Genomic DNA, 16,577 nt, shown 5'->3' on the forward strand with positions numbered 1-16,577 from the left:
TGAATCATAAAATCAGCCTTGTCCCGGCCAGAACGGCCCATAAGGCAGAAGCCAGGCCCATGTTTCCTTAGGCAGTGAAATAAACCTTCTGGGCTAGTCTGTCCTGAACTTTGACCTGTAGTTTAGGTTCTCTAGGATTCCGTGAAATTAAATGAGTAACACCCTACAGCACATTGTTTCCTTTAATTTTTTTACTTCAACCTTATAGCAATTGTTTGATATCAATTTCAGACTCAATGAATAAAGAGACAAAATAAGAAAAAAGGCATCACTGTCCCAATACTCACAGATGGCACTGTACACACAAACATGTCCTTGACCCAATAAAAGAGGATTGTTCCGTAAAGGTTAAAAAAAACTAAGATTTAAAGAATGGGATCAGTGGCTTACAGCAAAACAATTCTGGACATTATACCTGCTACATTGGAAAGTGGACACATCAAGAAGAATCTAGCTGTATGTGAACAGATTTTAATGGGAACATGCGGCACTGATCTTTTGATGTAAACCAAAAACTTTCCTTTTGTGCTTCTGTTGTCTTCTCAAGCTGTGACGTTTTGGGTGACTGATGGTCCATTGTAGCAGAGTTGAGTTGAAAGGGGCTGATGTCTGGCTGACAAACATCCAGAGGCATCTGCTGTTTTTTCTTTTTTTCTTTCAATGTGCCGCATTTAGACAAGGTGTGGGAGGTCCTAACCAATAACTGATGTTTATTCATCAACCAGAGAGGAGACTAAACCTACAGACAGTCTCTTTGTCACCAGTCTCAGGGGACTGAGTTCTGTAAATATATGGCACCAGGTCAGTAAAACACGGGATAAACAGACCTGCTAGAACAATAATAGGGTCTGTGGTGGTCATGGAGTCACAACAAGGCTAGCTCCAAAGCTGACAATACAGCTGGAATTATCATTACCTACCTTAAAACACTGAAGGCATTATGATAACCTTGCTTTCAAACTCAATTGCTTTTGCTCACAGCCAACAACAGTAAATCTGAATCTTATCCAGAATGAGTCCCACACAACACTCTCCAAACAAACACTCAGTAGTTCCCACTCAGTAGTCAGTGTGCCACCAACTGAGTTCGGTACTGTCTGGAGAACCCCTGGAGAACCGCCTCAGGTGCATCTGACCAGTGAGCCTCTGGTGTCGTGTCACCTCAACTTCCCCCCTGTGGATAGACCAAGTACCCCCAGGGCTCCTTGGAACCCTGAAAGAACCACTTCTCCAACTGCACCTTTCCATTCTCTACACGCTCCACTCCACCCCCCACTCTGTTTCCATCAAATCAACACACAGAATGGACACAATTCTTATTTTATAAACAAGAGAGAACAAAATAACAGGAAAGGAGACCGAGACAAACAGACAGGAGGGGGCAGAAAAATTGACAGGACCCAAGAATAAAGATGCTGGTTAATGTACGGGGTAAAGATCTCCTCACCGCTGGTGTTGTTGTTAGCGTCCAAGGCTTCCAGTATCAAGGTGTAGGACCTCTGTGGAAACATAAGAGAGCAAGGTTAACAACTTGGCAAAAACAAAACTACAGCATCCACAGTCATCAACACAACAATAGTTTTCTTTTTAGGTACCAATCCATGGATGTGGCATGTCTCCTGCCAATTTTTACATAGTGGCAGACAATCACAGTCACAAAAAACATTGCAAGTCAGGACGGAGTCAGGACGGAGATTGTGTGTGACATATATGGAGATCGAGCCACAGTCCACAACACTGATAACCTATAACACCTCGACTGCTGCCAAGGATAATGGCCAAGGACAGTAGCCAAGTTACAAGCTAGCAGTAAATCCAAGAGTAGGAATGCCCAACTAACCGACTCCACTGTCTTGTATTCCCACCCCTGTTAAAGCTGTGATGGCTGGAACAAAACCTTATAAGGAGGCGTTTGTTTTAGCCCACCTCTCAGTCCAATCCATCTGAATGTTTACCTCAGACCCACTTCAGTCAGTTCAGTCCCCAACCTGTGATTCAGACACCAGGAGAAATGGTTGGGCATGAGTTGTCTGCCCTTGGGGTCAGTTCTGAACCGTTGACACAACGTATCTTGCTAAAAAGTGAGTCATTTCCGTGTCAGAGGGTTCATCAACCGTATTGTGGATTACCAGTGGAGCTCCCCAAAATCTTATTACAGCGTTCAAAAGAGAAAACCTCCAGCTCCTGAATGAAATGTGTTAGGATCACTAGCACACAGGTTTATGTTCTGGGTTCCAGGTGTAACCTGAAAACAGCAGTAGTAATCCAGATGGAGAACTCCAACTAACGGCACCAGGGGTCCACGTTAGTCTAATCTGACAAACTGCGGTTCTCGAAGACTGCAGCTCCCTCCCGGCCCAGTTAATGACTCCACGTTCCAGATTAGGTTGTTAACTTAAATAACACGTGTCTGAAACACACTCCACTGTCGATATGAAGGCCACGGACCCACAGCTTCTCTGTCTGAGTGTGTGTTTATCAGGACAGGATGTGGGACCACTGCACCTTAAGACGCTGCAGATCCTCTCACACTGCAGCCCAAGCCAACAACACAGGGCCGGCTTCGGATTCTCCTCAGGTAATCCATGAATGGTTGTTACTTCCAGGTTGAACTTGTCAGCAGCAGGCGATTGGTGAACCCATGGCTGAATGCCGTTTCGGGTCTAAAAACACGTTTGACAGCTGGAAGTCACAGGCGGCCCAGCCAAGACAACAATGATGACGATGATGAAGTCACCGTTGTGGAAACCGGGACACAAGATAAAACATGTATGCACCAATTAAGATGAACGACTGGGCCAATAACTATGTGGTACTGAGGAATGCGGAGTAATCCAGTTCATACTAATGAGTAATCATGTTCAAAGGATTGAGAAGCTCTTTCAGAAGGTTTAACCAGCTAGGGCAGGACAGAGATCATGTTAGAGGCTGTAAGAGTACCTGAGCCCAACTGGACTCTGGGTTATGCTGGGAGTCAGTGGTTAACAGGCAGAGCACAGCGAACATCATGATGCAGCCAGATTCTGAGTTGGAGCTGTCAGAGACCAAAGACAGGTTGGGGCGGCTAACAGCTGTTATCACAGGAAACCGGTTGGGGCGGCTAACAGCTGTTATCACAGGACACTGAACCACAAGCTTTCCATAGAACACTAGTAGAGAACGACCCAGATGTTGAATCGCTGATACGACCTTCTCTAGTCAATTGACTATCGGTGGCCGTGAGAATGATCAACAAGCAGCTAGTGAGCTTGGCGCTAGCGCCTGCTCCACTCTCCCGCGGTAACTAGCGCCTGCTCCACTCTCCCGCGGTAACTAGCGCCTGCTCCACTCTCCCGCGGTAACTAGCGCCTGCTCCACTCTCCCGCGGTAACTAGCGCCTGCTCCACTCTCCCGCGGTAACTAGCGCCTGCTCCACTCTCCCGCGGTAACTAGCGCCTGCTCCACTCTCCCGCGGTAACTAGCGCCTGCTCCACTCTCCCGCGGTAACTAGCGCCTGCTCCACTCTCCCGCGGTAACTAGCGCCTGCTCCACTCTCCCGCGGTAACTAGCGCCTGCTCCACTCTCCCGCGGTAACTAGCGCCTGCTCCACTCTCCCGCGGTAACTAGCGCCTGCTCCACTCTCCCGCGGTAACTAGCGCCTGCTCCACTGCTCCCGCGGTAACTAGCGCCTGCTCCACTGCTCCCGCGGTAACTAGCGCCTGCTCCACTGCTCCCGCGGTAACTAGCGCCTGCTCCACTGCTCCCGCGGTAACTAGCGCCTGCTCCACTGCTCCCGCGGTAACTAGCGCCTGCTCCACTGCTCCCGCGGTAACTAGCGCCTGCTCCACTGCTCCCGCGGTAACTAGCGCCTGCTCCACTGCTCCCGCGGTAACTAGCGCCTGCTCCACTGCTCCCGCGGTAACTAGCGCCTGCTCCACTGCTCCCGCGGTAACTAGCGCCTGCTCCACTGCTCCCGCGGTAACTAGCGCCTGCTCCACTGCTCCCGCGGTAACTAGCGCCTGCTCCACTGCTCCCGCGGTAACTAGCGCCTGCTCCACTGCTCCCGCGGTAACTAGCGCCTGCTCCACTGCTCCCGCGGTATTGCTGTATTGACAAATGAACGAGTTGCCACAGGGAAATGTTCCAAATATTCTCTTTGTTTTATTCACTAAAAACGTGCCTGGGCATGCATACAATGTGTAAGCCATGTTATGGACATTTCTGTGTTTGTTGTTGATAAAGGTATTGGTTAAAAGATAGTTTTAGGATAAGAGTGCCTTAACCATAGTACTGATTACAGAATGGTCAGATAGGAGAGTTCTATGCTCTGGTCCCTGAGAGGAACAACGTGAGGTGTGGATGTTGTGTGGGTGTAGGGTAAAGACCGATCAATGCGTTTTAGGACAGCATAAAGGAAGACACATGTAATAAACATGTCATTTTCATGACATAACGACTATGCAAATGGTTTCTCCCTACTCATTCTGGTATAAGAATTTAATATATTTTCAACTACCTCAGATTTGTCACTGGTTACCTTGTTACTGTGATTCTGCTCTCATTGCAAGTTTTGATAAACTGCTACTGTGTACCGTTTTCCTCTGCTTTGCCTACCACTTTTAAATCTACTGGATGGACCTTTGAATTTCCATCACAATTACTAGGTAGTTAGCAAATCAGCTACAATACAGTTTGTACATGTTAATGACCAGAAAATGTAAATCACTGCAGTCAAAGTAAGATCTTCACTTTTATTCTTGTCTGCAACAAAATATTATATATATTTTAAATTTTCTTCATTTAATAATTAAAAGAATACTTGACATACACATTATCTGATTACATGTTATAAAATACCACCCAAACACCCTAGCGGTTTGTGTGGTTTACAGTACCACTAGTAGCACCTCCTTGACACATTCACACACTTATCCCTGACAACATATTCAAGGCATTTCAAAAAGGCAATATTGCAGCCTGTCTTGTTTGTCCACTGTCCACTACCAAGACCTCCTAATGGTAAACATGAGCCCCAGCCTGGTACTTTAGACCGGGGCTCATGGTAAACATGATTCTACAGCCCCAGCCTGGTACTTTAGACCGGGGCTCATGGTAAACATGATTCTACAGCCCCAGCCTGGTACTTTAGACCGGGGCTCATGGTAAACATGATTCTACAGCCCCAGCCTGGTACTTTAGACCGGGGCTCATGGTAAACATGATTCTACAGCCCCAGCCTGGTACTTTAGACCGGGGCTCATGGTAAACATGATTCTACAGCCCCAGCCTGGTACTTTAGACCGGGGCTCATGGTAAACATGATTCTACAGCCCCAGCCTGGTACTTTAGACCGGGGCTCATGGTAAACATGATTCTACAGCCCCAGCCTGGTACTTTAGACCGAGGCTCATGGTAAACATGATTCTACAGCCCCAGCCTGGTACTTTAGACCGGGGCTCATGGTAAACATGATTCTACAGCCCCAGCCTGGTACTTTAGACCGGGGCTCATGGTAAACATGATTCTACAGCCCCAGCCTGGTACTTTAGACCGGGGCTCATGGTAAACATCCTTGGGTATGAATGACCTCATACGGTTCATCTTCCCTATTCCTTTGTGGAGTCTTTTGATTGTATTTCTGTATTAATGAGTGTTGTCTTGCTATTTCGATGCCGTCAGTCAGATTGTGATTGGGTATTTGAGAATAGGTTTTCATTTGGTATATCTTGATAAATGAGTGAAATTATAATATTTAAGGAGGCAACCAGTATTTTAAAATAAATAGTGAGAGTAAAACGTGATTTTCCCCATTTAGGGAAGCGGAGCGAAAAGGTTTTAAAATCACCAAGCTAACCAAGTTCACATGAAACTTTCTCACGTCAGACTTTGTCATTGCCTAACCTCAATCCAAGACTCATCAACTAAACAACACATTACACACCTTAAACTTTCTCACGGCTGGCTTCCTCCTCTGACAAGTGTTACCTCACCAGCCAAGCAGCTATTGTTCTTTCAAACTAATCTGTCAATAGCAAACTACAGGAGCAAAAGTCATTTAGATAAACAGCACAGATTTGTTAGCCTTAAATCACAATTAGACAGAACATATCAGCCAGGGTTAAGGTCAAGTCAATTAAAATTGCAGTCAATTCAAGTCCATTAAAATACCTTTCAATTACAAAATTGCTGAATTGGAGTTTGATCATAAGTAAACCACACAGGAACTATGGAGACACTAGGATCTCTGGCCAGGAGTCACATAACTCATCAGGTTTCATTAAAGACCTCCTCCAAAGCAGAGGCTTCCTCTCCTGCAGAAATCACAACTTTAAAACAGTGGACTGTTGGCCTGGTTTCACCTGGTTTCACCATATTTCTTACACCTGGCCTTTCCGTTTCAGTGATCAAGTGTGCGCTTTTTGTATAGGGTCCAGACAAGAGGAAGAGGAGGAGGAGGAGAGGGTCCAGACAAGAGGAGGAGGAGGAGGAGGAGGAGGAGAGGGTCCAGACAAGAGGAGGAGGAGGAGGAGAGGGTCCAGACAAGAGGAGGAGGAGGAGGAGGGTCCAGACAAGAGGAGGAGGAGGAGGAGAGGGTCCAGACAAGAGGAGGAGGAGGAGGAGAGGGTCCAGACAAGAGGAGGAGGAGGAGGAGAGGGTCCAGACAAGAGGAGGAGGAGGAGGAGAGGGTCCAGACAAGAGGAGGAGGAGGAGGAGAGGGTCCAGACAAGAGGAGGAGGAGGAGGAGGAGAGGGTCCAGACAAGAGGAGGAGGAGGAGGAGAGGGTCCAGACAAGAGGAGGAGGAGGAGGAGAGGGTCCAGACAAGAGGAGGAGGAGGAGGAGAGGGTCCAGACAAGAGGAGGAGGAGGAGGAGAGGGTCCAGACAGGAGGAGGAGGAGGAGGAGAGGGTCCAGACAGGAGGAGGAGGTGGAGAGGGTCCAGACAGGAGGAGGAGGTGGAGAGGGTCCAGACAGGAGGAGGAGGTGGAAAGGGTCCAGACAGGAGGAGGAGGTGGAAAGGGTCCAGACAGGAGGAGGAGGTGGAAAGGGTCCAGACAGGAGGAGGAGGTGGAAAGGGTCCAGACAGGAGGAGGAGGTGGAAAGGGTCCAGACAGGAGGAGGAGGTGGAAAGGGTCCAGACAGGAGGAGGGGAGGGTCTAAAGTTATTAGAACTTTCAAGAACTATCAGGTTTATTCAACCTTTAATTTACACAGGCAAACATACATCCTTGTCATCTCACGAGCTGGTTAATATAAGAAGCCGTCTAACTGTCCGTTATCAATTTAACAGTCTGTTGTCTAATGCCTTGTTTAAATACAGAACATGTAGACACTCATAAAACCCTGTCTGGAACAGACACACTGGCAAGGAGAGTAGGGAGACATTCTGAACAGACACACTGGCAGGAGTGTAGGGAGACATTCAGAACAGACACACTGGCAGGAGTGTAGGGAGACATTCAGAACAGACACACTGGCAGGAGTGTAGGGAGACATTCAGAACAGACACACTGGCAGGAGTGTAGGGAGACATTCAGAACAGACACAATGGCAGGAGTGTAGGGAGACATTCAGAACAGACACACTGGCAGGAGGGTAGGGAGACATTCAGAACAGACACACTGGCAGGAGTGTAGGGAGACATTCAGAACAGACACACTGGCAGGAGTGTAGGGAGACATTCAGAACAGACACACTGGCAGGAGTGTAGGGACAAATTCAGAACAGACACACTGGCAGGAGTGTAGGGAGACCTTCAGAACAGACACACTGGCAGGAGTGTAGGGAGTCATTCAGAACAGACACACTGGCAGGAGTGTAGGGAGACATTCAGAACAGACACACAGCCAGGAGAGTAGGGAGACATTCAGAACAGACACACTGGCTAGTCTGTCTGTCTCGCTGTAACTCAGTTAGGAGTCAAGACTGCATGTCTACACTGCATGTCCGCGGCAGGGACCCCGCGGCAGGGACCCCGCGGCAGGGACCCCGCGGCAGGGACCCCGCGGCAGGGACCCCGCGGCAGGGACCCCGCGACAGGGACTCTGACAGAGTAAACTCACTGAACTCAAAATGTCACACGGGTACATGTCTTTCCATCTTCTTATCTTTCCTGGCTGTCCTCCAGACACAGTCCAATAAAACCGACGGGACATCTGATAAAAGCCCATCTGAACTAATCACTGGTCGAGATGTCAGAACACACGACTGAATTCCCGGTATCATACCATAACGACTGCTTTATGACACTTTGATATGGCTTGACTTCTACATATCGCAAAGTGGGACAGTTTGTCATTTGCCAGCTACCTGATACACAAAGTATGTAACCTCTACAAAATGAATGGACGAGCTCATCTCAAACTATGCCAGTGAGGGCACCTGGCCGTGCGGGTATGGGGAAACATTATTAAACAAAAACGCAGAACGGCCAAGAAGAGCTAATGTGACTGACTGACTGAATAGCGTGGTGGTTAGAGAAGCGAACCTGTAAATTATAGGTCCCACATTCGAATCTCCTCACAGTCAAAAGCAGTTATTCATCAGGATTTGTTCCGGTCAGACAAAAACTTTGCTGGCTATAACCTTCACTATCTAACGTTATAATAAGCCTAAAATAAAACTGTTTGTGGTTATATTGCAACTCTTTCTGGTGGATTTTCAAAGTATACATCCGTGCATGGTTTTGGGGGTAATATAGTCTAGATCAAAACCCCTTGGGCAGTAATAGAGCAGGGGTTTCCACGATTATCTCATCTTTTCACTTGACAAGAAAATCAGTTATCGTCACCTATATTGATAGTTACTGTATCAATGTCATTCACGAATGAAAGAAAAACAAAAGTGTTTGTGCCATAAAATGAAATAGCTTGGCAGGGAAAAAAATATTTCGGTCTGGCTAGAAATTGCTCAATTCTAATGACTATTACTAAGCCTATTGCTGGTTAATAAGCTGTTAAAACAGGCAGTGGCAAAAGCCATACAGTTCATAGATGCAATTTGTGATGGAAGTAAACTTAATAAGAAACGTTTAAGTTTAACACAATGCTTAATGGTGTCTAGCGACTGGGCGAATGTATAGCATTGTGGTGTATTGGTTAAATACATGTGGGAGACCTGGTTTTCGAATCCAGTAAGCCCAAAAACATTTCAGTTTTAATTGCGGGACGGTATTTTTTTATTTTTTTAAAGAGGGACATTCCCAAAAACACAAAGAAAACAAATAACATTCCCAATCTTCCAAGCATACATACAGGCAACAGAGCAATTAACAGCAATATAAGTGAGCTCAACACACCGTTTGAGAAATTAGGTGTGTCTCAAACTGAGATGGTGAGCTTTAGGGACAGGACACACAGACAGACACACAGATTCTAACTGCTAGTACCTGCTATGCAACCACCGGTTATCAAATTTGCATTTATTTCAAAGGAGTTTTGTCTCTCCAAGACCGGCATTGAATCGCTCTGGAGTTCCATAGTTTAGAGCTGTAGTAGTTTATAGCTGAAGCAGTCCATTGATAGCTGTATTTAATAAGCTTCATCTACTCTGATGAACGGCATTTCATGCAATACCTTTTTTTTTTTAAACATACCAAAAAAACTTCACATAATCAGACTATAACGGACCTTAAATGCACTAATTGCTCATCAATTACAGACATAAAAAAAAATTATCTACACAGCAGTCACACGGACAACCAAGAGACTTAACCCAGACCACCTTATCTCCTGGAGACTGTTACGGGACACCTCATCTCCGGCACTCATTTCCCTACAGTGGGCACTAATTCATGGCAAACCACCAGGGCTCCGGTTGAAGTACACTACATAGGGAATCAGGGGCCATTTGGGACTTCAATCGGATCTTCTCTAATTGGTCATTAGCAAATGTTTACCATGTACAAAGCTATTAATATTATAAATACCTTAATCCTTTTAAAACAATTTAAAACACTTTACTCATTTTTGTGGCCTTTTAACTAACATTAACAGAGGTGTTTCTCCTGTCTTCATGGAGACACTAGGAGCTATCGGAAAACCGTTGAAGCCAACATGTCAGAACGCCTCGTCTACCACAACACACACCACCATTACTGCTCATCTACCACGGAGAAACTGCTTTCCATCAAGGTGGAGCGTCGAGACAACTCTAACACCTGCCCAAGAGCCCCCAGGTCGCCCCCCTCCGACAGCCAGGCTCGAGCTCACAGCCATTAACATTCCATTCAGATTCTGAGTGTAAACTGAAAAATCAAATCCTACCTCCCGGAAATGCTTTTATAAAAAGTTTGGAAGTGAGACTGGAACATGGTTGGCTTTCTGAATTGAGTCCAACACAGGCCGATTCCGGTTAATTAGTATGCCTGATGAGCCAACAGGCCAATGGAACCAGAAAGGCAGAAGTGGAAAACCAATAGCAGAGCAGAACTGCGATTGACTCTAGTGTCATATGGCTGTGTGCGTGTCTGTTTGTTTTGAGTGACATGCAGGTAATCTGATTGTAATGTGCAAGCTGTAGCCTAACAATAAACTTGGCAGACCGTTCACACATCTAAGACTTTTATTGGCTTTGTTTCTAATGCTATTGTAGACATTGGCAGACACACCCACCACCTGCACAAGCAGCATTAGGTTACAGTTTCTGATGACACTGATGTCATGGCAACTTGATAACACAAAAATCTAACTCAGTCTAAAAAAAAAGGAAAGTGCCAGAGAGATGAAAGCCTTACAAAACTGGCTTGGAATATAAACCATTCTCCATCACAGGGCATGGAGACCGGACAGTGAAAATTAACAAAAACCTCAACATATATGAACAGACTTAACTCAGCAACGTTCCACTGCCAGCTGGAGGGTCAACAATGGGGTCAGACGAGGTTACATTTTTCTTTTGATGCGTGTCGCCGCTGGTTGCTATTGTACTGTACAAAAGAGGCCTCTCGTCTGGTTGAGGATAGAGGACGTCTTTCAGCCTCGGCCTCCCTCGCTCCTAGATCCTCCATACTTCAGTAAGCAGCGACAATCACCACGGTCAGTCATATCAACTCTTTGTACTCCACACAAACTGATTGGCTGTTGTGGACAGATGGCAAAGGCAAATCCCAGTGATTGGGTGGTTTCACAGCCCCCTGTCCCACTCAGTGTGTGCAGGTTGATATGCTGCAGAGAAGTTCTTTCATTAGTTAAAATTAAGCTAAAGTTGGAGGTTTGGATGATGGTCAATTTGAAATTGTGGGTAGTCAGAGGGATGAATCCTGGTCCCCCAGTGGGGTCTGGGGCTTTGTGGGAGTCCCTCTCTCTGGTCCCGTCACGCTCCGCTGGAGCCCAGGCATGTCATCTCTTTAACCTCGCCACCCATGCTTAACTGTTGCACTTAATGAGTCCGCAGCTCCGGCCGTCCGTCCACATGAGCAGTGATGGATCAAGAGATTGTGCCGCTCCAACGGACCAGACAGGGCGACGAAACCGACGGACGGAAACCTCAGTAACATTCCCTCCGCATCCTCCTTCTCTAAAGCCCTTGGAAGAGGAACCCAGAAGACCCTTACCCCAACCCTAACCCTAACCCTAACCCTTACCCTTACCCTTACCCTAACCCTTACCCTAACCCTAACCCTAACCCTAACCGGCCTGCAAGGAGAATACAAGTAAGATCTTCCCTGTTCCTGGCAGGGGGCAAAGTGAACAGAGCTAAACTGTTGCTTATGGACATCCCAGCTGTCAGTAACACCATGATGAAAACTATTGTTAGTTTCCCAGGTTAGATATTTGCTATAGACAGGTGAAACGATATAGCTTTGCTACCATAGCCTACGCTGCGAAAACAGGTATAGCTGAAACCAGCAACTGTATAACAGCTGTTGGTAAAACCACATCCACACCTTTGACATGAGATCAGGAGGTTATGGTAAACCCCATCCCGCTCTTCAGATAGATACCCCGGGGTACCAGACCATTCAACTGGACCCAGACAGAAATGGACAAACGCCGAATTTAACAGGAACAACTAAACCAACAGCCTGCCTGTCAATATGATCCACCAGATGAGGGCAGGGAGAGACAGACCGTTCTGGGGCGGTGGAATGATGTTCAGCCTGGTCCGCCTTCCTCTCTCCACTGCTGGCTCATATTAGTCTCTTGTTACAGCTGCGGTCCGTGGAGGCAAGCACCCAAAGTCTGGCAACTTGAAGTTTTGCAACTTTGGCAAATAACACTTGGGTCAAGTCAACTTGTGGGTCTCCAAACCACTTTCAACCACACAACGCCAGTACGTTTTACAAGATAATCATTACATTTCTTAACAGTGTGATAATTAAGAGGTGAGAACCAGGATTATTATGATCCTCACTTGAATCGGATTTAAATAGATGCAGAAAGTCCATTATATTTTTTAGCTAATTTCATAAGAGGAAGCTGAAACTGAAGATGTCCCTGCCAGTTATAGCTTTTGCCCGAGGCAAGGACTGATCCTGATCAAAGGGAATCCTACTACAACAGCTTTGGCCGGCGGAGAAATGGAGCTCCATGACGCCACATCTGCCTGATGTTTTTGGAAAGCTCCAAATAAATGAATAAACATTGCTGGTACAAAATGTCCAGCTATGCATACACGTCTACATTTCGAGCACAATAAATAAATTGCTGGAACAATGTTTTGGGGAGAGTTGTGCGGTACGAAGTAAGAAAAACGAATCTATCAGTATGCATGATTAATGGCGTGATTCATTTACAAAACTAGAGGTCGAGTCAAGTCAAAGGGTTCATTTAGTAGTTTGGCCATCAATCGCTGTTGACAACATGCAACATTCATTCACTATTTATTTGTATTTCCTCGCTAGACAAATGATTGATTGGCAGTATAATTGCAAAGAATACAACAGTTCTATGGTTACACCAGACAGCACGTGGCACGATGGCTAATCCTTTCAGGGCACTTATGGGGATGACAAAAATGTGCAAGCCGGTATTAATGGTTACTGTATACAGAAAAAATATATAGTATAGGATATCAACTTACCGGCCAGGCAAAACTGAACGGTAAAACAATCCTGGATCTTTCATTCTTCGCAGACGCGCTCCTCAAAGAAAATGTATTCCCTCCAAGGACAGGGGTAGATCCGGACCCGAAGCTGCACGGTCCCGCAGCTGATACCCTCGACTGATACTCCTTCAAACACACTTTAAAATACGTATCGCACTCATCCATTCTGCATTTCCGATCTGCGGGGTTCCGCGACCCGTGACAACACAACCCGTTGAGAAGTTCCCCGTTGAGGTTGTGCATAGATAAGATTTCCAACTCGAATTGACCCGTTCCCTCGGCCACCTGTTGGACAATAGAACACAGTCTGTGAAACCGCTGGACCTAGCTGCGAATAGAGAGCATCCGCTATTCAGTCCACCGCCGCAGCTTACTACATAACCTACTTTTCTATTTGTTGTGTCAAACTCTTACGTTCAGCAATAATAACTATTTAGAAAGGACGCTAGAGGAAATCCCGATCTACAAAAGTGGCAAACTTTGAGGAGATTTGACCAACGAATGATAGCTACCTAATTCAGCCACAAAACCTTTAAAACAAATTCTCTCTAACCAATTTGAATAGGCAAATTAAGTTTATTGCTTTTTTATCGGAGAGGGCTGCACATGCAGCAGATAAATGTAGCCAGTCCGCGAAAGATAAACATGCAAATGACAACCGTACCACATTAGGACTCACTCGCCTGTTGCCACACTCCTAACATGATGTTATAACTACCCTTAGCCTAAGTAGCGAGACTATTGAATAATATTTCCTTAAAATTCATCATTGTCCACATTGTGCAAAGGTAGATTAATCCACATACCTTTGCACGAAAGCACAACAACAAGGCATGTAAGCAAAAAGCAGCAACGCCAACAATCGAAACCCGTCTCAGAATCATGCCTGTGCTGTGAGGTTGTCGCTCCCGCCGCTCTGTTTGGAAACTAGACGTTGTCTGGCCGAGTCACGGCACCGCTGCACTCCTATGATTTAAACATGCACGGAGTACAGAACAATGCTTTTCTCCAACAATCCTCAGATTTCCTACACAGAGAAAAAACTATTATTTTCACTGTCCGTCTTCTCAAGTTCGTCTAGTTAGGAAGTTCGTATCGTTATATTCCGTTTTTGTCCACTTATTCGCAGCAAAAAGTCTCTATCCGCTAGCCACGCGGGTTTGCGCACCCAGTCGGTCTGTTCAAGACTGAGTACTTGTTCGAACTACACAGCAAGTTCAACGAGAGGCGGGGTACAAATCTGACGTGCATATATTCATCAACCTACAAGAACACGCCTACTTTGAATTTTCATTATAGTCTTGCTCTTATCTGGTGTAATGGATTTAAACCTCTCGATACACATGCATTTCCCGCTATAAGAAAAAATACATGTACAGTTTCTCATATTTCAATCAATAGTTTCTATATTTCATCAACTTCAAAGTTTGAGAACATAATAGCAATAATTTCCTGCATATTTAAGATAAGTAAAATATTTGATTAACAAAATAGATTATGAATAAATTCCACGAGCTAGTCTGGGAATTCAGAATATTTACAAAATGAACTGCAGGGAGATGTAGAACACTTATGAAGTTTAAAAATGTGTCCTATAACGATGTGTGTTTGTGGAAGCTTCTCAGGCATTCTTCTTTCGTAAAAATCTGCACTACACAAGGTCCTCTCTTGAGGAAATTAGGCTACCAGAGTACAATGAAGCAAATTTTGCCCCTTGTGCACATGCCTGATGTACTATGTGACATGACTGGCATGCTGTGGAGAGTTTTGCTGTCTGTGAAACTTGCCACTTTGACACATAATTGGTCATTCATCTTGTGCTGTCAAACATGGATGTCTGTAAATGGATCTCTGTATGACCAAGGACTCCTACATCTGCCATCGTCACACTCGGAAAACTGAAAAAAGGAGACGCTTTCCTGCTAGCACATATTTAGCTGATAAACACTTTATTGAGGGATGTAGTCTCAAAGACACCCACTACTTCACTGAGTTAAGGTGAACTACTACCAAGTTATCTCACCTAGCTTTCTTAAGATGAACATTCTTAACTGTAAACCTCTTAATAACTAAACTGAAAAAATCTATATTGAATATACTATATTGTATATACAATACTGTATAGATATATTATACTCTTGTGTAGTGCAAAAAGAGAGTGAGAAACCAAGAGAGAGGGTGTGTGTGTTTGTGTGGGCGTGCAAGAGAAAGAGAGTGAGAGAGAATGAGTGAGAGAGAATGAGGGAGAGAGAATGAGGGAGAGAGAATGAGGGAGAGAGAATGCTCAAAAGCGAATAGAGGGTAGTGATGCTGGATACTCTGACACCATCCTTTGTTCTCTCTGTCTGTCTGTCTTTCAGTCTGTCTGTCTATCTTTCTGTCTTTCAATCTGTCTGTCTGTCACAGCAGTATGGACTCAGTGCAGCAGACCTCAACCTGAGTTGCTCATCTGATCAATACAGTGTAGCACTCTTATAACAACTTAAAAACAGGTTTCATGCATTGTTTCTCATTCCCAGCCCATACCCCACCCCTCCCTCTCCTCCCCCACTCCCTCCCACACTCTCAAGCCCTATATCCTTCAATTTCTTTATCTCTCCCTTGCCCTCTCTAGTCAAATCTGTCTCTGCGCACACAACAGAGAGAAGGAAAGTGACAGTGAGAAAGAGAAAAAAAGAAAGGCATATTAAGAGAGAGAGAGAGAGAGAGAGAGGGATGTAGAGAGAGAGGGATATAGAGAGAAAGAGGGATGTTAAGAAAGAGAGGGATATATATAGAGAGAGGGATATAGAGAGTGTGTGTGAGAAGGAAAGACGGAGGAAGAAAGAGAAGTGAGAAAGGGACATTGATAGATCCCTAGAGGAAGCGCACACACACAACACATACACACACACACACACACACACACACACACACACACACACACAGACACACACTAGAGGACAGGCCAATCACTATCATTAATCAGTAACTTGAATGACTAGTGCATTGCTACTTTTTACCACCACTTAGTTACTTAGTTACAATATTTAGTTATCTAGTTAGTTATGGAGATAGTTCGAACATTGTCATCTGTGATGAATCCATGGCATAATGATTCTCTATCTCTACATTACCAGTTAAGCTGACTGACTGACAGTATTTGCACCCTATTTCAGGAAGGAAGCTACCTTGGGTCTGTTGACTTTTCCTATGTAGAGATTACTGAGTCCTAAATGGCACCCTATATCATTTGTAGAGCACTAGGTTTCCCCACACCCCATAACACCCTATTCGGAATGTGGTGCCCTACTATTCTCCAGAGCACTGATGTTGTTTGGGATGTAGGTCTTTTCTTATCTCCAGGTCAGAGTAGTTTCACTGGGAGCCAGAGATGAAGGTATTGCTCCCATGTTTGTTCTGATGTTGCAATCTCTGACCCTTGACCTGTCCTCCTTCCCAACCCAGAACCATGGTGTGATAATGTCAATCGTAGACCTGTCCTCCTGACCTATAACCTCCTACAAGGCTCTTATGTATTCACTCACGTCTTTCAAGTTTTATTTGAACTCCGG

General features: G+C 45.4%; 1 protein-coding gene across 1 annotated transcript in view; it reads right to left on the minus strand.

Annotated features, from left to right (window-relative positions):
• jag1b (jagged canonical Notch ligand 1b) overlaps positions 1 to 14,234 on the minus strand; it is a 33,994-nt gene extending 19,760 nt beyond the window's left edge. Inside the window, exons 1-3 of the mRNA XM_034292309.1 lie at positions 13,830 to 14,234; positions 13,000 to 13,308; positions 1,448 to 1,499 (exon numbers count right to left, since the gene is read on the minus strand). Of these exons, the coding sequence (XP_034148200.1) occupies positions 1,448 to 1,499; positions 13,000 to 13,308; positions 13,830 to 13,907 (439 nt within the window). The 5' untranslated portion in view covers positions 13,908 to 14,234. The remainder of the gene's footprint in view (positions 1 to 1,447; positions 1,500 to 12,999; positions 13,309 to 13,829) is intronic.
• Between the last annotated feature and the right edge of the window lie 2,343 nt (positions 14,235 to 16,577).

Source organism: Esox lucius, chromosome 5 (genome assembly GCF_011004845.1).
Source record: "Esox lucius isolate fEsoLuc1 chromosome 5, fEsoLuc1.pri, whole genome shotgun sequence".
Classification (NCBI taxonomy): domain Eukaryota; kingdom Metazoa; phylum Chordata; class Actinopteri; order Esociformes; family Esocidae; genus Esox; species Esox lucius.